Here is a 20,962-nt window from a genome sequence, read left to right on the forward strand (position 1 = left end):
CATGAGGTCACATTTTGAAAGACCGGAAGGAGAAATATATATATATATACATACATACACATAAATATATATACATATACATAAACATATGTATGCATAGATATTTTTTATATATTTTATGTACATGCGTGTGTGTGTGTGTGTGTGTGTGTGTATCCTCTCCATTCTCATTTAAGCTTTTCTTCTCTGAAAAGCTGAAAACAGAATCAAGATTAACGGCAGCAGCAACAGCTGCTCAAGAATTTGAACCTGGAGATTTCTATTTCCAGCGACTTCGAGGGCCACCTCCCAGTGGTGTTAGGCATCAACGAAGAGCCCTCGACTACAAGACGACCAAATTTTTTGGTTTTTCCAAGGTCTGGAGTCTCCCGCCCCTAAGCTCTAGACCATCACCTAATCACCCTTACCTGTCTTGTTGCATAACAACAAGCAGCAGCAACAACAAGATGACAACGATGACGACAACAACAACAACAACAACAACAGCATCAGAACTATATACCTTACCTGCATTCACATAGTTCAACCTAGAAAAGTTAAGACCTGGACAAGATTCTTTCATTTGGCATTCAGTTACGTTTGGCAGACTACCTTCCAAATCTGTTAATTATAACATATAAGCATATATACATAAATGTGTGTGTGTGTGCATATGTATGTATGTATGTATGTATATGTATATATGTGTGTGTGTGTGTGTATAGGGAGAATTCACGAAAAAAGCAAGAGGAAGACAAGTGATGAAGAAAATAAACAGATGTATTAGTATAACACTCGGGAATTGAAAGTCTTTAACGTTTCGAGCCTACGCTCTTCCACAGAAAGGAACACAAAGAAACAAGGAGAGAAAAAAAATGTGTGTAGTGGCGATATATACATACATACAAGGGTTGGACAAAATGATAGAAACCCCTAGCATCATAGCATCATAATTTTGAAATATCTGTAAAACTGTCAAAAGCCTGATATTTTAATGTTTTTTGATTTATTATTAGTGTTGCTTAATATGTTTTGCTAAAATTGCTGTTTCTTTTCAGATATCATTAGAAAAAGGTAATTAAAATTCATTAAAATTACAGATCTATTGGACTTTCAAAGAGGTCAAGTTCTTGGTGCTCGTAAGGCACTTTATATGAGTCCATACCTTGTAGAATTCAAGCTGTAATTACTGCCAAAGGCGGTTCTGCCCCATATTAAAATTAATTTGTTTGAAATTTTAAGGTGTTTCCATTATTTTGTCCAACCCCTGTATATATGTATATATATATATATATATATATATATATATATATATACAGAGAGAGCAAGAGAGAGAGAGAGAGAGAGATAGGTAGGTTGGTTGGTAGGTAGGTAGGTAGGTAGGTAGATAGATAGATAGATAGATAGATATACATGCGTATATCAGTTGAATAAAGTTAAAACATGGTCTAGTTTTTATGCTTTTTATTATGGTATTTTAACATTAAAAATATTTTGTAATGTTAATAAAGTTCAATTAGCGCTTTTATACGTTCATAGTAATCATCAGATTTCAAAATGTATTTAACTGACAGTCGAGTTCTTGACAATTGTAGTACCTCTTAGAATGCTCCAACAAGCTGAATTTTTGGAATACGGTTTTTAACCAATCAGCATGCAGCTTAAACATCACAGTATGCCGGTCATACTGATATTCTGTAATTTGTTTATATTCATATGTTAAAGACATTTTTTTAATTCACATCATTAACTGGTTATTATATATTTGTTATTTTCAATCAGAAGAGGTTTGAACATTTTTATGAAGCGTTTTTCTTTTATCTTTCTTCCAACCTCACTTGTGTCTTGTGGTTTGTGGCAAGTAAAGATTAGAAACATTCTCTGACCATAGGTTTCTATATGTTCACTCAGTGGAATTTCGTGAACATTAGTGTACTGGAACATGTTGTCTGTGAACTGTGAGCGTTCCGATAATGTATTCCCTGTCTCGCCAATGTATAGTTCCTCGCAATTAGAGCATTTAATGCAGAAGATCAAATTTCTGCTTTTGCAGTTCATATCTGCATTTGCAAAAATCTGTCCATTTTTTTTGTTCTATTGATCTACCGGTATGTTTCTATTGACACGTTGCACATCTGTTATTACACTTTGATACTGTAAATGTTTTATCCTGCTTTTTCATGTTGAATTTTACCTTTGTTAAAAGTTTCTTTAGGTTATGTGGTTGCCTTTTGCTTAAGATAAATTTTTTGATTAGTTATGATTTAAAAAAAAATTTTTCACTTTGTTTTATGATTGGCACATTTGTTTTGATGATGTTAAAAATCTTTTGGTGGTGCGGATTGTGTGTTACTAGAAATGGTATTTTGTTCCATTGATGGGTTAGTCTTTTTCTAAGTTCTATAGCTATCCCATTTGCTTGTTGTATGCTATCTTTATATATAAAACTGAAGTTGTGTGTGTGTCTGTCTACTCCGATTTAGATTCCTAACTACTTCCACATTTTGCGGTGCAGTTTAACCAAAAGCGGGTATCTTATAGTCATGATTCATATCGAGCCCTTCTGGGTATTAACGCGCATCTACGATGAGTCTACGATTTAAAAAAATTTACTATCATTTTCCGCATTTTTAATGCATTTTTTGCTTGGTTTATATAAGGGAAGTAACTCTCTAAAATGCTTAGCGGTTCGGCAAAAGAGACCGATAGAATAGTACTGGGCTTACAAAGAATAAGTCCCGGGGTCGATTTGCTCGACTAAAGGCGGTGCTCCAGCATGGCCGCAGTCAAATGACTGAAACAGTAAAAGATAAAAGAAAAGATAGATAGTTATTTCCCTTACAAACCTGAGCAACGCCGGGCAATACTGCTAGTTTTCTATAAGTAGGAGAGTATAATTTTGCTTGAGCAGAAATCTTTAATGTTCTACAAGTTCTGTATTTCTGGTATTTAGATCATCTACTATAGTACAAATTTTCTTGGCTAGACAGTACGGGATGTTGCGTTTCGTGTGTGTTGGGTGGCATGATTTGAAATATAGATACTTGCATGTATCTGTGCTTTTATAATAAGTATCACTTGTGATTGTGTTGTTTTTAATTACCATTAGAAATGGTAATTGTGTATTGCTCATTTCTCTTCTGAATTTTAGACTAGGATGTAGATTGTTGAGGAGGGTGCTGAATTCTTCCAGAGTTTCTATGGGTTTGGCCCAAATTAGGAAACAATCATCAAAGTATCTTTTCCATGTGTCCTCTTTTAAAGGTCATGCTGTAGTTCTCTTCAATTTTTTTATGTAGATTTTCTTCTAAGTATCCCAATACTGAGTTCGCGAAAACTGGAGCAAATCACGACCCCATAGCTGTGTCTTGAATATGGAGATAGGTTTTTTTCCATTGAAAAGGAATGTATTGTTTTCGAAGATGTAGCTGACCGCGTCTAGAATGAAGGTTACAGTAAATCTACTGAGGATTGCTTCTCTCGACCCAATATTTTATGGCAGTAATTCCCAGATCATGTGGAATATTCGTCTATAAGTTTGTAACATCAAAACTAACAATGAATTGGATTCTGTAATTTTGGGCACATGTGATAGGAAAACGATGTCATCCCGAATGAGACTGGGTATGTGACTGCATAATGGTTTTAGGATAATGTCAATGAGGTTTCTCAGACGATGTGTAGGACAGGCTGGACCTGCTATGAGGGGTCTTTTGGTTGTAGTAGTTTTATATATTCACTACCTTGTTCCTTTATGGCATTTTGAATTTCTTTTGACTTATGTATTTTAGGTAAGCCATAGAAGCTGCTGGATTTCGACTCAAAATTATCAATTAAATACATTTTGAAATTTGAAGATTACTACGAAAGTATGAAAGCTCTAATTCAACTTTATGAGCATTATAAATATTATGAACTTTATGAACATTGCAAAATATATATTTTTTTAATGGTAAAATACCATAATAAAAAACGTGAAAACCAGGCCATTCAACTGATATATTATTCTATACATATTCACAAAAATTCAGAAAAAACATGTATATATATATATACATATCATCATCATCATCATCATCATTTAACGTCCGCTTTCCATGCTAGCATGGGTTGGACGGTACAACTGGGGTCTGGGGAGCCCGAAAGCTGCACCAGTCCAGTCAGATCTGGCAGTGTTTCTACAGCTGGATGCCCTTCCTAACGCCAACCACTCCGAGAGTGTAGTGGGTGATTTTATGTGCCACCGACACAGGTGCCAGACGAGGCTGGCAGACGGCCACGCTCGGATGGTGTTTTTATGTGCCACCGACACAGGTGCCAGATGAGGCTGGCAAACGGCCACGATCGGATGGTGCTTGTTACGTGCCCACAGCACGGAGGCCAGTCGATGCGGTACTGGCTACGGCCACGTTCGGATGGTTTTCTTGTGTGCCACGTGCCACCGGCACTGGTACCACAAAGATACAAATTCCATTGATGTTCATCTATTTTGATTTGTTTTGATTTTCACTTGCCTCAACAGGTCTTCACAAGTGTCACAAGAAGGAAGGTATGCACAGGTGGACTGACTACGTCCCAGGTAGGCCTGACTAGTCTTGCCGGGTCTTCGGATGGTGTTTTTATGTGCCACCGACACAGGTGCTAGATGAGGCTGGCGAACAGCCACGATCGGATGGTGTTTGTCATGTGCCCACCGCACTGACTACAGCACTGATGGATTTCTTGTGTGCCACAGGCACTGGTACCACAAGATACAAATTCCATTGATGTTCATCTATTTTGTCTATTTTGATTTGATTTGATTTGATTTTCACTTGCCTCAACCGGTCTTCACAAGTGTCACAAGAAGAAAGGTATGCACAGGTGGACTGACTAGTCTTGCCGGGTCTTCGGAAGGTGTTTTTATGTGCCACCGACACAGGTGCCAGATGAGGCTGGCGAACGGCCATGATCGGATGGTGTTTGTTACGTGCCCACAGCACGGAGGCCGGTCGATGCGGAACTGGCTACGGCCACGTTCGGATGGTTCTCTTGTGTGCCACCGGCACTGGTACCACAAAGTGTGTGCCACCGGCACTGGTACCACAAAGATACAGATTCCATTGATGTTCATCTATTTTGATTTGTTTTGATTTTGATTTTCACTTGCCTCAACAGGTCTTCACAAGTGTCACAAGAAGGAAGGTATGCACAGGTGGACTGACTACGTCCCAGGTAGGGGCCATGGGTTATGGCCTGACTAGTCTTGCCGGGTCTTCGGATGGTGTTTTTATGTGCCACCGACACAGGTGCCAGATGAGGCTGGCGAACGGCCACGATCGGATGGTGTTTGTCATGTGCCCACAGCACGGAGGCCAGTCGATGCGGTACTGGCTACGGCCACTTTCGGATGGTTTTCTCTTGTGTGCCACCGGCACTGGTACCACAAAGATACAAATTCCATTGATGTTCATCTATTTTGATTTGTTTTGATTTGATTTTGATTTTGATTTTCACTTGCCTCAACAGGCCTTCACAAGTATCACAAGGAGGAAGGTATGCACAGGTGGACTGACTACGTCCCAGGTAGGGGCCATGGTTTATGGCCTGACTAGTCTTGCCGGGTCTTCGGATGGTGTTTTTATGTGCCACCGACACAGGTGCTAGATGAGGTTGGCGAACGGCCACGACCGGATGGTGTTTGTTATGTGCCCACAGCACGATGGCCAGTGATGCGGTACTGACTACGGCCATGTTCAGATGGATTCTTGTGTGCCACCGGCACTGGTACCACAAGCGGTACTGACTACTTTTTATGTGCCACCGACACAGGTGCTAGATGAGGCTGGCGAACGGCCACGACCGGATGGTGTTTGTTATGTGCCCACAGCACGATGGCCAGTGATGCGGTACTGACTACAGCCACGTTCGGATGGATTCTTGTGTGCCACCGGCACTGGTACCACAAGCGGTACTGACTACGGCCACGTTCGGATGGATTCTTGTGTCCCACCGGCACTGGTACCACAAAGATACAAATTCCATTGATGTTCATCTATTTTGATTTGTTTTGATTTTCACTTGCCTCAACAGGTCTTCACAAGTGTCGCAAGAAGGAAGGTATGTACAGGTGGACTGACTACGTCCCAGGTAGGGCCCACGGGTTATGACCTGACTAGTCTTGCCGGGTCTTCGGATGGTGTTTTTATGTGCCACCATGTTCCCATAGCACGGAGGCGAGTCGATGCAGTACTGGCTACGGCCACGTTCGGATGGTTTTCTTGTGTGCCACAGGCACTGGTACCACAAAGATACAAATTCCATTGATGTTCATCTATTTTGATTGATTTTCACTTGCCTCAGCAGGTCTTCACAAGTGTCACAAGAAGGAAGGTATGCACAGGTGGATCGACTACGTCCCAGGTAGGGGCCACGGGATATGGCCTGACTAGTCCTGCCGGGTCCTCTCATATATATATATATATATATATATATATATATATATATATATATATATATATATATATATATATATATATATATACACATACACAAATATCCTACACTGATGATGAGATATAAGTAAGTAAATATACTTTTTAACTCCTATTTCTAAATTAGGTATTTGGTGAAGCAATTAGCTGACCCCTAATTATAATTATGTTTATAATTATAGAATATTTGTGTAGTTTTACCTAAAAATGTTGTTTTAACGTACTTGGTAAAATTATTAATTAATTAATTTTATCCTTTTATTATTAATACATATATATATATATATATATATATATATATATATATATATATATATACACACATATATACATATATATATATATATATATATATACATATATATATATATATATATATAGATAGATAGATATACATATATATTTACATACTTATATACACATATATATGTATATATGTATGTGTGTGTGTATGTGTGTGTGTGTGTGAGTGTCCGTGTGTAAATGGGTGGGTATTATGCTTTAAGATCATTTTTCCAACGCAAATACGCACATTTTTCTTTCTCTAGTTTCAGCTCAGAGCTGCTGCCATGCATATCAATAACCTTCTCTTATTCCTGCTATGCTCCTGACCAGTTCCTCCTTTTTTAAGTTATCATGGTACTTTTGCATTCACCTTCCATGTTGATACTATATTCAACAGTTATTGGTACTTTTTTGAAAGGCTATGTCTTGCTTATCCTTGATCTCATGACTTTGTCACGATCAATTTTCACCTCCTTTAATTAGAATAGAACTTTTCAAACATTTGAGCGGCCAAAAGAAGGAGATTTTTCTGGACCAGACAACAATCTAGCAGAGATATTGAAGGAAGATAGTTATTTCTGCAAAAATGCACTTCGTTGCTATATCACAGAAAGTGGACATGAAGTTCAATAATTTCTCTGAGGTAGCGACAAAGTGTTAACACCTCAGTGCTAACACTATTATAATCCAGTTCTATATTTAAGAGATCAGAATTATGTACATTATTTACATTTGACAAATATTTGTCCTCATCTTGTTTGTTGTTAACACAACGTTTCGGCTGATATACTCTCCAGCATTCATCAGGTGTCTTGGGGAAATTTCGAACCTGGGTTCTCATTCCTAAGGTATTTTTCAATGTTCTTCTTCTTCTTCTTCTTCTTCTTCTTCTTCTTATTATTATTATTATTATTATTATTATTATTACTATTATTATCATCATTATTCAGGTCACTGCCTGGAATCGAACTCAGAATCTTGGGGTTAAGAGCGCGGCTATGTTAACCCCAGTTTCCGAGTTTGATTCCAGGCAGTGACCTGAATAATAATAATAATAATAATAATAATAATAATAACATCGAAAATACCTTAGCAATGAGAACCCAGGTTCGAAATTTCCCCAAGACACCTGATGGAGGCTGGAGGGTATATCAGCCGAAACGTTGTGTTAACAACAAATAAGATGAGGACAAATATCTGTCAAATGTAAATAATGTAAATAATGTACCGTTATCATCTACAAAAGAAGAGAGGCGAATCTGTTGCTTCTGTCCATTAGGTTGTCAAGGAAGTTCTTGTGGAATTTTAAATTTTGGTTTTAAATTATGTATTTTCAAATTAATTTTCGTTAAATTACTTTGACTTTATATTTCATTTTAAAGCCCATTTTTGCTCAATCTAGTTGTGTTACTCTTTTTTTTTCTTTCTTTTTTTGAATAAGTAGGCCATTTTTTCTGAAACGTTGAATACAACATGGACAAAAAGCAAATTCGCACAATTTTCTTATTCCAGTTCAAGCTAGGCCGAAAAGCTGCTGAAACAGCTCGCGATATCAACGATGCATTTGGCTCAAGAACCAGTAATGAATGTAGAGCACAATGGTGGCTCAAGAGATTTCGTAGCGGTGACGAAAGTCTTGAAGATGATAAGTGTAGTAATTGACCATCGGATGTTGACAATGATCAACTAAGAGCCTTAGTGGAAGCCAATCCATGCTCAACTGTTCGAGAGCTTGCTTCTGAATTAGACGTAATGTATACGACAATTTCCAACCACTTGAAAGAGATTGGAAAGACAAAAATACTTGAGAAATGAGTGCCACACGAATTGAACGACAACCGAAAAAAAAAAAACGCCGTTTTGAAGTGTCGTCTCACCTTCTTTTACTCAACAAGAATGACCTGTTTCTCGACCGGATTGGGACTTGTGATGAAGAGTGGATTTTTTACGACAGCTGGTGATGCTCAGCTCAGTGGTTGGACACTGACGAAGCTCCACGGCACTTCCCGAAGCCAAAGTTGCACCAAAAGGTCATGGTGACCGTTTGGTGGTCTGCAGCCAGTCTCATCCATCATAGCTTTTTGGATCCAGGCGAAACCATTATGGTGAATTACTGTCAGCAAATGCATGATATGCATAAGAAACTACACAACAACAGCCAGCATTGGTCAATAGAAAAGAACCAATTCTTCTCCACGACAACGCTAGGCCGCACATCGCACAACTGACCCTGCAGAAGTTGAACGAATTGGGCTACGAAACTGTCTTATCCGCCATACTCACCAGACCTCTCGCCTACCGACTACCACTTTTTCAAGCATCTCGACAACTTCCTGCGTGAGAAATGCTTTAAAAACCAAGACGATGCCAAACACGTCTTCAACGACTTCATCGCCACCAGAATGTAGAATTTTTACGCTACTGGCATAAATAAACTTTTTTTTGTGTTGGCAAAAGTGTATTGATTCTGATGGTGTTTATTTTGATTAACAAAGTTTTGTTTGAGCCGAGAAATGTGCATCTGAATTTAAAGGTTAAAAACCGCAAGAGCTAATACTTCTGATAATATTCTGGCTATGATCAAGCTCAAAACAACATCAGAAAACATCAGACAGTTACTGTAACTTTCACGGAAACTGTAGTACATTCGGCATGTATGTATGTATGCATGTATGTATGTATGTATGTATGTATGTATGTATGTATTCCAAACACACAGATCCTGAGGACAGCTGATATCTTGAGCATTGAGGCGATGGTGCACAAGCACCGGTTGCGTTGGACTGGACACCTTATTAGAATGGAGGATAGAAGGATTCCTAAGCAGATGCTCTATGGAGAACTTGTGAATGGAAGGAGACTCCGGCAGAAACCAAGGCTGCGATTTAAGGACTGTGTCAAGTCCTCATTAAAGGCCTGTGATATGCAGGACACTGACTGGGAGAACAATGCCTGTCATCGCCACAGACGGAGGAAGCAGGTTAAGGAGGGGATCGACACTTTTGAGAGAGCACGTATCCAGCATGAAGAACTTAAGCTTGGTCTGCAATGTTTGAAGTCGTGTATGCTTGTCAAGAGCAGGTCTCATTATCCACCAACGAAGCTGCAAATGCAAAATATAAGTTAGTCCTAGGACGCACAATGTTCCTGAAGGTCGGCAATGGTCTTCCTCGGTCACGAGTGGACGGCCATTATGTATGTATGTATGTATGTATGTATGTATGTATGTATGTATGTATGTATGTATGTATGTATGTATGTATGCTTGCTTGCTTTATCTATGGGTGTGTGTTTTTGGTTTGTTTATTTATCAGTGTTGGAGCAGCTTTATTCATTGATTTAACTTAGAGGGAGGGCAGTGCCTATGGCCTCCGCAGACTCACTAGGATTGGTGAGATCGATGTGGTTAATGCACCCCTTTCACAGTTACAAGTTGACGATTGCAGTAAAAGCATAGGCAAGAAACGAATTCCAGCAAGTGGGAGAGGCTCAAGGAAGAAAAAAACTGTTAGAAGTGGCAAGTGCAGTCGTCCTGACTGATGGCATTACATAAGTGACAATAAAGTGAGAGACAAGTGAGTTGGGAGTGCTCGAGTGTATGTTTTTTCTCAGTGTGTTTATGTGTATGAACACATGACTCGCTGTTAGCATGCAACAAAAACAATCTTGGCTGTCTTAACAACTTACCACAGTTGCTGATCATAAACCGGATAGATCGAGGCGTTATAGGAGCAAAAAATTCAAGTTCATAATCTCGTGTTTCACGGGTAACTGTCAGCTAAAAACATAGGCACAAAGGTGTATAATTTCATAAGAATTTGCGCAGCATTTGTGTATTTAACCAGTCAGATAGAAAAGATATAAATGGATAAAGTATGAGTGTATATAATGTATTTATGCTCATATATATATATATATATATATATAGCGATTCGGCATAAGAGACCGATAGAATAAGTACTAGGCTTACAAAGAATAAGTCCTGGGATCGATTTCCTCGACTAAAGGCGGTGCTCCAGCATGACCACAGTCAAATGACTGAAACAAGTAAATGAGTAAAAGAGTATCTAATTTATTTTGGGATTTCAATAAATTTCAATATCGTAATACCTTGAATTCCATTTTCTATCCAGAGGTGAATTTCGTGAATTTGGGTAGAATAGTTTGCCAGCATGTCTATAAGAGATTTTACCTCGAACGAAAACTATAACCACTCAAATTTCAACAGTGTATTCTCTTAATCTTTTACTCGTTTCAGCCATGTGGTTGTGGTCATGCTGGAGCAAGTGTGATACATAGGTGGATATGTGTATGTGTGTGCGTGTTTTGTGTGTGTGATTTGTGTGTGTGTGTACTTTTTTATCTTTTACTAGCAGTATCACCCGGCGTTGCTCGGGTTTGTTTCGACTCTTTAGAATTGGAATTTTTGAAAAGTAAAAATTTTGCATTATGTAGCTTGTTATTCTCTTTAAGTGTACATTATTCTGGTTGAAATACACCGAAAAATGGCGACACAGTAGTCAAAAAATCGTAAAAGATAGAGATTTTCATAGAAGGGAAATAACTATGTAATCATTTTTAGAGTTATTTCTCTTATATAAACCAAGCAAAAAAATGCATTAAAAAGGCGAAAAAATGATGGTAAATTTTTTTATCATCGTAGACTCATCGTAGACGCGTGCTAATACCCAGAAGGGCTCGATATGAATCACGACTATAAGATACCCGCTTTTGGTTAAACTGCAACGCAAAATGTGGGAGTAATTAGGAATCTAAATCGGAGGAGACTGACTCTCACACACACAACTTCAGTTTTATATATAAAGATATGTTTCAGTCATTAGACTGCGGCCATGCTGGGGCACCGCCTTGAAGAATTTAAAGTCAAATGAATCGACCCCAGGACTTATTGTTTTTTAAAAGCCAGGTACTTATTCTGATAGTCTCTTTTGCCGAACCAGCAAGTTACGGGAAGATAAACACACCAACACTAGTTGGCAAGCAGTGGTGGGGGATAAACACACACACACACACACACATACACACACACACACACAACGCATACACACACATACAGACACACACACGCACATACACACACTCATACGTGTATATAGGACGAGCTTCATTAGTCTCTGTTAGCCAAACCCACCCGTAAGGGTTTGGTTGGCCCCAGGCTATTGTAGAAAACACTTGCTCATGGAACCATGCAGTGGGATTGAACCCGGGACCATATGTTTAGGAAGCAAACAGACAGTCAGGCAATAAGACAGGTAGGTAGGTAAGTAGGTAGGTAAACAGTCAAACTGGCGGGGAAACAGACAGACGGAAAGGCAGGCAGACAGACAGACAAACAGACAGACAAACAGACAGACAGACAAACAGACAGACAGGTAGATAGATAGATAGATAGATAGATAGATAGATAGACAGATGGACAGACAATCAGATGGGCGGGTGGTCAGACAGACAAACAGACAGGTAGGCAGGCAGGCAGACAGGCAGGCAGGCAGACAGATAGATAGATAGATAGACAGACAGACAGATAGATAGATAGATAGAAAGATAGATAGATAGATAGATAGATAGATAGATAGATAGATAGATAGATAGATAGAAATAGATAGATAGATAGATAGATAGATAGGTAACTTTACTTTGATGTTATCAAGCTTGGTTTCGTTTGTCACAGTTAATGCAGTTAACTGTCCAATGTAAGATAAGTCGACATTCATTTTCGTGTTTCCTGATTGGAACAGGATGTTGGTGCTAGTTGCCTGCGTTCCCTCAAATTTTAGGAGAAGACTGCTATTCTTGTACACAGCTTCCCGATGAACTATCAAAGTATTGCCTATAAAGAAACTCAAATTAAATTATTCATAACCAAGACTAGAAATAAATGTTTATATATATATATAAGTAGTTGAATGAATTATCTTAATATACGTTTATATATTTGTTGTGCAAGATTTTTTATGCGAAGTTGTGTGTTGAAACAGATATTGTTATGTTTCGGAATGGTCATTTTGCCAGTTTAGCCAATAAAAACACACACACTATATATTTGGTGTTATTTTGCTTCAGTGTTATTTATTTTTTACATTAATCTTAATCTTATTTCGGCCAGAGTTCTTTCGTCACACTCCTGTGACCGCATCAGTGGTCCTTTGTTTTCTTCTTTCTTATTTGTGTCTCTCTTACTAACCGTCAGCCATTTTGTATTTCTATTGTATGTCTTCATTTGCGCATGCTTATATCTCTATGTGCGTCTATGTTTATTTAGTGTGTATATGTGGGGGGATGCCAGTAATATTTGTATCTTCTGTTTATATACGTTCATGTAATTTGTTGTTGTTGTTGTTTTTGCCACTTAGCCCACTGCTCCAGAGACAGACCAGCACATAAAATCAAGGAAAATTGCATATTTTTCGAAAAATGAAGGTCGTGTGTAGACAAAGATCCTAATGTGATTGGTGAAAACGAATGGCATATCTGGATTCAACACGAAAAAGTTCTTCAGAAACACTATTCAACAGAAATATTTCCATCCTCAAATTCTGTAGACCTGTCTAAACAATCCAACATTATATGCTAAAAGATATATTGTTAGAAAAGGATATTGTAAGAAAAGTGGAAGTGCTAATCTTGTCTCTAACTATAATAAAGAAAATGACCAAATCGTAAAGCATACAAAAACGCAAATCTTTACAAAGTGTAAAATAAAAAAACAAGAAAATTATATCTGAACGCACCCTTGCCTTGGTACCAAGTAATCAGTAGCATTACTATTATTTTCTTGAGGAGTCTCCGTTCTGATACCCTAGACATCTTTGTTACCTATAATATGAATAAAAGAATTATTTCGATTAGATCTGAAGTGCATTGTTCTAATTAATAGATGTCAAATCAGTAATTTTTTAAAGTGATATATACTTATAAGGTGGCGAGCTGAAAGAATCATTAGCATATCGGACAAAATGCTTAGTGGCATTTCTTCCGGCTTCTTTGCATTCTGAGTTCAAATCCTGCCGAGGTCAACTCTGCCTGTCATCCCTTCAAAAATCAATAAAATAAAGTACCGTCAAGTTCTAGAGTCGATTACATCGACTTGTCCTCTCGCCTTAAAATTGCTGGCCTTGCACTCTCCAACAGATCGGCGTTCCATCCAGGGAAAGTGTTGTGGTTTCGGTCACATATACGGTGTGAAACAGCCTTATGAGTCTCAGAGCCAAAGAAAAAATATATATATACGTGTTCTGATCAATAAGTATCCGGACTGTTGCCATAGTAACGAAGCTAAAACATGCAGATTGAAGCCGCTTCACATAGATTGACCTTCAACTCTACTGTGCATGCGCACTAAGTTTTAACGTTCTAATTCACTTCTGCTGTTTACAGCAGTGCTTGGAAGGAAGGTGTGTAGCGTGTGATCCTCACATTGACCATGACGGAGAAATTTAAGTAGAGAATCTGCATCAAATTTTGCCAAAAGCTTGGCGATACCTGTTCAGTGGCCTACGCAAAGTTTTCAAAAAGTTTTCATCGTTCTCGACACAATCAAGGAGATCTTGTGCAACTGAAACGCGAGTGTCCCTTTGGTCAGTTGAAAGCAGTTTTGGCACCAACTTCGCAGACACGAGTCTCATACCCAAGTCGTCAGTGATAATGGACTAAACTGAACCGTAAATAATCTGTACATACATACATACATACATTCATACATACATACATACATACATACATATATTGATATATTTCGGAATGGTCATTTTGCCAGTTTAGCCACACAACTTTACATAAAAAATCTTGCACAACAAATATACAAACGTATATATATATATATATATATATATATATATATATATATACATATAAACATGCGATATGTTTTCTTTTGAGGGCTTGAAATAAAGGTCCACAATAAGTGGGTTAACCCTATATAAACTCTAACCCACTCATTGTGGACCTTTATCTCAAGCCCTCTATAGAAAACAAACCGCATGTTTATATGTATATATATATGTGTGTGTGTGTGTCCGCGCACGCATGGGTGTGTCCGCGCGTGCATGGGTGTGTCCGCGCGCGCATGGGTGTGTCCGCGCGCGCATGGGTGTGTCCGCGTGCGCGTGGGTGTGTAGGGTTGTGTATAATTATTATAATTATATTAAAAGAAAAATACAAACTACTACAGTAGTAATCCCTTCTCAACACATGAAATATGTATGTACCTATGGATATGTTTGTACGTAAATGGTGCTCCAGCATAAAGGTGGTGCTCCAGCATGGCCACAGTCAAATGACTGAAACAAATAAGAGTAAAAGAGTATATATATGTGTGTGTGTGTGGGGTATATATATATATATATATATATATATATATATATATATATATATATGTATATATATATATATGTATGTATGTATGAATGTATGTATCTATGTATTCCTCATTTATGTACCTTTTCATTCCTACATAACTACAATAATCTTAAGATAGATTGATTCCACTATTATTTCTCTTTTGATAATTTTCTCTTTCCTCTGTTTATACTTTATCTAATCAGAATAATATAATACACCTAATAATAATAATAACTGATTCCTTTGTATGCATACACACACACACACACACACACATATATATCGGTGCAGGGTCTCAAGTTCATCGCAGTGGGGTTTCATTAAGGTCTTTCAAAATGTGACCGAGTGTGTACCGTTGGCGATTGTTTTCCCTCTGACTTCCCTTCTCTGGAGCTCTGCTCAAAACGTTAAACCCTCCTTCTTTCCTGAGCATCCAATAATACTATATTTGTTCCACGTCCTCGCGTTGTTGTGTTTTTTTGTGCTTTCTTGTTTGGATTAACTTTAGATATATATATATATATATATATATGTATATAAATATATATATATATGTATGTATATATATATATATATATATATATATACTAGCAGTATCGCCCGGCATTGCTCGGGTTTGTAAGGGAAATAACTATATAAGCATTTTTAGAGAGTTACTTCCCTTATAGATGCCAATTCGGGCTTTCTTAGCCATTTCTGTTTTGGTGTCTTCAAGCCATGAAGTCATTGTTCTAAAAGAACGCTGGTCTCCTTGTCAACGCTTTACGACATTGATTTCCTTACACTCACTTCCCCACAGCTTCACGAGGGAGGGGAGAAGCAACACAGGTGCAGCTGTGACCATGGACGCCAACTCCGCCGCTATCGACACACGAAAAAATATGCATTAAAATGGAATAAAAAATGATGTTAAATTATTTTTAAAATCGTAGACTCATCGTCGACGTGCGCTAATAGCAAGACGGGCTTGATATGAATCACGACTATAAGATACCCGAATTTGGTTAAACTGCACCGCAAAATGTGGGAGTAGTTAGGAATCTAAATCGAAGGGGACAGACACTCACACAACTACAGTTTTATATATATAAATGTATAGATATGTATTTATGTATATGTATGTATATGTAAAAGTGTGTATATATGTATGTATATATATTTATAACTTAACCTTATGGACTTTAATCTTATTTTCCAAATACTTCAGTTCACTGAAAGGATGGAAGTAACGAGGGGTACTATGACCCCTTGGTTGAAACAGCTGTAAGAAACTATCTTTCTAGGTTCTACGTTATATATTTTATATATTCTTTCTGTTCTATGTTATATATATTATACAGTCTTTCTATGTTCTACGTTATGCATTTTAATAATTACTGATATTTTTATATTTTATATATTATATATGCAAAGCATAATGTTATACATGTATGTATATTGTTATAATTGTCTTTTTTTAATAAATAAATAGACATGATATGATGAATACCACCTCTTGATCCCCTCCATTTTCTTATTACCGAATAAATTAAGGGCAAAACAACTTTTTACCCTCACCCATTTATTACATTCAGTAGTGTAATTGCCATGCAATAAAAAACACCTGTGTATTAATAATTGGGTATTCTACCAGCAGTATATTGGATTGATATTATCCCTTAGTTGGCTGGATTCGCAACCTCTAACTCTCTTGGAATTATATATATATATATATATATTAGAAGAAATGAGGTAATCAGAAGATCGGATGGTTTATATTTACAGATATTTATTTATATATTACATTTTTTACATATATATCATATCACTTAGATCATTAGCGCTTTCTCCCATTCTAGTGGGGTTTTCAAATCAAAAAAAAAAAAAAATATATATATATATATATATATATATATATATATATATATATATATCTAATGTAGGATAAAATTTTTTCGAAAAAATTTTTTATCAATGGTCAGCATATTAAAAAATACCTTTAAAGGTTAAATTTATAAACAATTCATAAATAAGGGCAAACGAAAAAATTTCTAATGCCAAATATGCCGAAAAATTGGACATAATTTTTTCCACAATACGCACGTTCATCCATCCGTCCGTCCGTCCGCCCGCCTGCCCGCCCGTCCGTCCATCCATCCATTATCACCGACTGTGAGAGAATCTCTTCTAAATATTATCTTCAAGGCGGCGAGCTGGCAGAACCGTTAGCACGCCGGGCGAAATGTGTAGCCGTATTTCGTCTGCCGTTACGTTCTGAGTTCAAATTCCGCCGAGGTCGACTTTGCCTTTCATCCTTTCGAGGTCGATAAATTAAGTACCAATTACCTACTGGGGTCGATATAATCGACTTAATCCGTTTGTCTGTCCTTGTTTGTCCCCTCTATGTTTAGCCCCTTGTGGCTAATAGAGAAACAAATATTATCTTCCCATGAGGTGCAATGCGCTGGCCAGAACGGTGTGAAACAGGATTACAAAATAGGGAATACCTACCAACGAAGCTGACCATATTGAGACTGATGAGTCAAAAGAATACTGGTGGAACTTAAAAATTAAAACAACCACCAAGTCAAAACACAACCGGTCAGGTATCGCCGTGTGGGACTACGAAAAAAGATATGTTCTGTTGTGAAAATAAAATGAGCTGCCCTCTGAAAACGAGTGTGGTTAGAAAAATACAAAAGAAAGAGGACATCTATGGACCATTTATAAGAAGCTTGCAAATCCAGTACCCAAGGTACGCTTTCAGCTCCATACACATTACTATTGAAGCAACAGGATACATGCCAACTCGTCTAGAGCAAAGTACGACTGAACTCGGGGTCTTGGAGAGAGAAAGAAAATCCTTAATTCATAAACAAGGACTTATCACGATATCTGAGACTATAAAAATCTGCAAAATCTTAGGATTTAAAGGATGATGGTTAAACAACATACTTTCCTTCATAACCTTGCCACCAACTAGGTGGCCAGTTAAAATTTACTTATGAATTAAAAAGAGAAAGAGGACGTGGCTGTGTGGTAAGTAGCTTGATAACCAACCACATGGTTGCAGGTTCAGTCCCACTGCGTGGCATCTTGGGCAAGTGTCTTCTGCTATAGCCCTGGGCCGACCAATGCCTTGTGAGTAGATTTGGTAGACGGAAACTGAAAGAAGCCTGCCGTATATATGTATATATATATATATATATATATATATATATATATATATATATATATATATATATATGTATGTGGTGTGTGTGTGTTTTGTTCCCCTAGCATTGCTTGACAACCGATGCTGGTGTGTTTACGTCCCCGTCACTTAGCGGTTCGGCAAAAGGAGACCGATAGAATAAGTACTGGGCTTACAAAGAATAAGTCCCGAGGTCGATTTGCTCGACTAAAGGCGGTGCTCCAGCATGGCCGCAGTCAAATGACTGAAACAAGTAAAAGAGTAAAAGAGAGTATACGTACATACATAAATACACATGCGCACATACATGCATACATACATATATATTTGCAAATCCAGTGCCCAAGTTACATTTTCATTTTTATACCTATTATTATTTGAGTAAGAGGATGCGTACCAATCCACGTAGAGCAGAGTATGGTTGAACTTTGGCTGTTGGAGAGAGAAAGCAACTCCTTAATTCACACGCTACGAATGATCACGCTATCTGGTATAATAAAATCTGTATGATCTTCTTAACATTTAAAGGATGGGAACAAATCTACGGAGATGTACTTGCATAGCAAGTGATTTGATCTGAGATCGTGTGCTGAAACGAAAACAATTGCAGCGTGGAAGGTGTTTATAAGCCATTTAAGAAACACACAAAAGCCGTTCGATTCACTTCAACATTTAAGTTTAATTTGTCAAAATATTTTCGTCGCTATAAGACCGCGACCTGTTCACTGACAAAAATCCGTGATCCGTGCTGCATCGCAGTGAACAGATCGCGGTCTTATAGCGACGAAAATATTTTGACAAATTAAACTTAAATGTTGAAGTGAATCGAACAAATTTAATATGCGTTCTTTCTTAACCTTCCTATCAGTTAGATGACTGGTCTCAATTAACTCCAAATTAAAAAGAGAGAAAGAAAACATACAGGCATGCATAAATACACACATACATAGTTCAAAAATACCCAGTTGATGTTGAAGTTTTAGTGAAGGAGCCTTGGATCTAGGTTAGAAGCCGATTTTTTTTTTCTCTCTTGATAGGAAACCTTGAAATAAAACTAAATAATGTTTTCTACTCTAGGCCCAAGGCCCGAAATTTTGTGGGGCGGGGTTCCAGTCGATCAGCTCGACCCCAGCAGACAACTGGCACTTAATTTATCGACCCCCGAAAGGATCAAAGGCAAAGTTGACCTCAATGGAATTTGAACTCAGACGGAATACCTATTTCTTTACTACCCACAAGGGGCTAAACACAGAAGGGACAAACAAGGACAGACAAACGGATTAAGTCGATTATATCGACCCCAGTGCGTAACTGGTATTTAATTTATCGACCCTGAAAGGATGAAAGACAAAGTCGACCTCGACGGAATTTGAACTCAGAACGAAATACCGATAAGTATTTCGCCCGGCGTGATAACGTTTCTGCAAACTCGCCTTATAATAAAATTAAATAATTATTTCTTATCTAGGCACAAGGCCCAGAAAATTTGGAGGAAGGGGCCTAGTCGATTTCATCGACCCTAGTGTTTCACTGGTACTTAATTTATCGATCCGGAAAGGATGAAAGGCAAAGTCGACCTCGGCAGAATTAGAACTCAGAACGTAAAGGCGGACAAAATACTGCTAAGCATTTCACCCAGCATGCTAACGATTCTGCCAACTTGCCGCCTTATAATAAAATTAAATAATGGACATAATGCATATTAATGCGCTCACAAATAATTACCATAAACATTTTTCACTAAGTTATGTTTATCCATACAAAACAACTTACCTCAATATCTGACAGGTGGATTGCGATTAGCTTCTACAGACTGTGATCGAGACTTAATCACACTTCAAAACCACTGAATAAGGCTCCTGTATATAATGTAAAAATTATTCTACTTATCACTACCTCTATTAGCAGTTATAATATGAATAGGCAGATGCACACCTATATACATGTATAACTACACATGTGCATATGGATAAACATATATTAATTCACACGTATACATTGATATATTCGTAGAATTGTTAATACATACACTACTTATTCTATATTGACACATATACACATGTCAATGCAGGCACTCATTTACATACACTTACAATTAAACAAAGAACGACCAAAATATAATAACTTATTTCGAACAATACATATATAATTGATATTATTGATTCTCCTATTTAAAATCCATATTCTAAAAAGTCCAGACAAGTATATAACACCTACATATACACATATACGCATATATACATGTACATATATACATAATTTGGTTCACTTGCACATTTTTATATATGAAAATGAAAAAGGCTAACTACCCTCTCCTTTATAATCCTTTATACACCGTTGCATTATCATCAATAGCCTCAACACAATGTGATGAACCATGAGGTACTTAGCGTGATGAAAGCCCAGGCGAATGACGGTAATTTCGTGTAAGAGGAGTAATTAGAGAGAAATGATGCAAAGAAGAATTGATCTTGTGTATCAGATCTCGATTACTTGCAGCTTTTCACTACAGAACGTCCTCACTCACACGTTCATACTTCTCATACACACACGCACACACACTGAACTTTTGTAATTACTTTTTATTCAGTTTCGGCGAGATAAAATCTTTTGGAAGTTCTTTTTTTATGAATCAATCTGAGGAGCAAGTGAAGCATTTATGCCCCTTAGCACCACCTGAACCATTTCAGAG

At 37.5% G+C, this 20,962-nt stretch overlaps 1 protein-coding gene across 1 annotated transcript in view; it reads right to left on the reverse strand.

Annotated features, from left to right (window-relative positions):
- Positions 1–20,109, reverse strand: part of LOC118767032 (cell wall integrity and stress response component 1-like) — a 33,747-nt gene extending 13,638 nt beyond the window's left edge. Inside the window, exons 1-8 of the mRNA XM_036510972.1 lie at positions 20,044–20,109; positions 19,098–19,162; positions 18,772–18,804; positions 18,668–18,724; positions 13,490–13,574; positions 12,395–12,588; positions 10,425–10,515; positions 508–600 (exon numbers count right to left, since the gene is read on the reverse strand). Of these exons, the coding sequence (XP_036366865.1) occupies positions 508–600; positions 10,425–10,515; positions 12,395–12,588; positions 13,490–13,574; positions 18,668–18,724; positions 18,772–18,792 (541 nt within the window). The 5' untranslated portion in view covers positions 18,793–18,804; positions 19,098–19,162; positions 20,044–20,109. The remainder of the gene's footprint in view (positions 1–507; positions 601–10,424; positions 10,516–12,394; positions 12,589–13,489; positions 13,575–18,667; positions 18,725–18,771; positions 18,805–19,097; positions 19,163–20,043) is intronic.
- Positions 20,110–20,962: the final 853 nt, after the last annotated feature.

The sequence above is a fragment of the Octopus sinensis genome, linkage group LG18, assembly GCF_006345805.1.
Source record: "Octopus sinensis linkage group LG18, ASM634580v1, whole genome shotgun sequence".
Classification (NCBI taxonomy): Eukaryota; Metazoa; Mollusca; class Cephalopoda; order Octopoda; family Octopodidae; genus Octopus; species Octopus sinensis.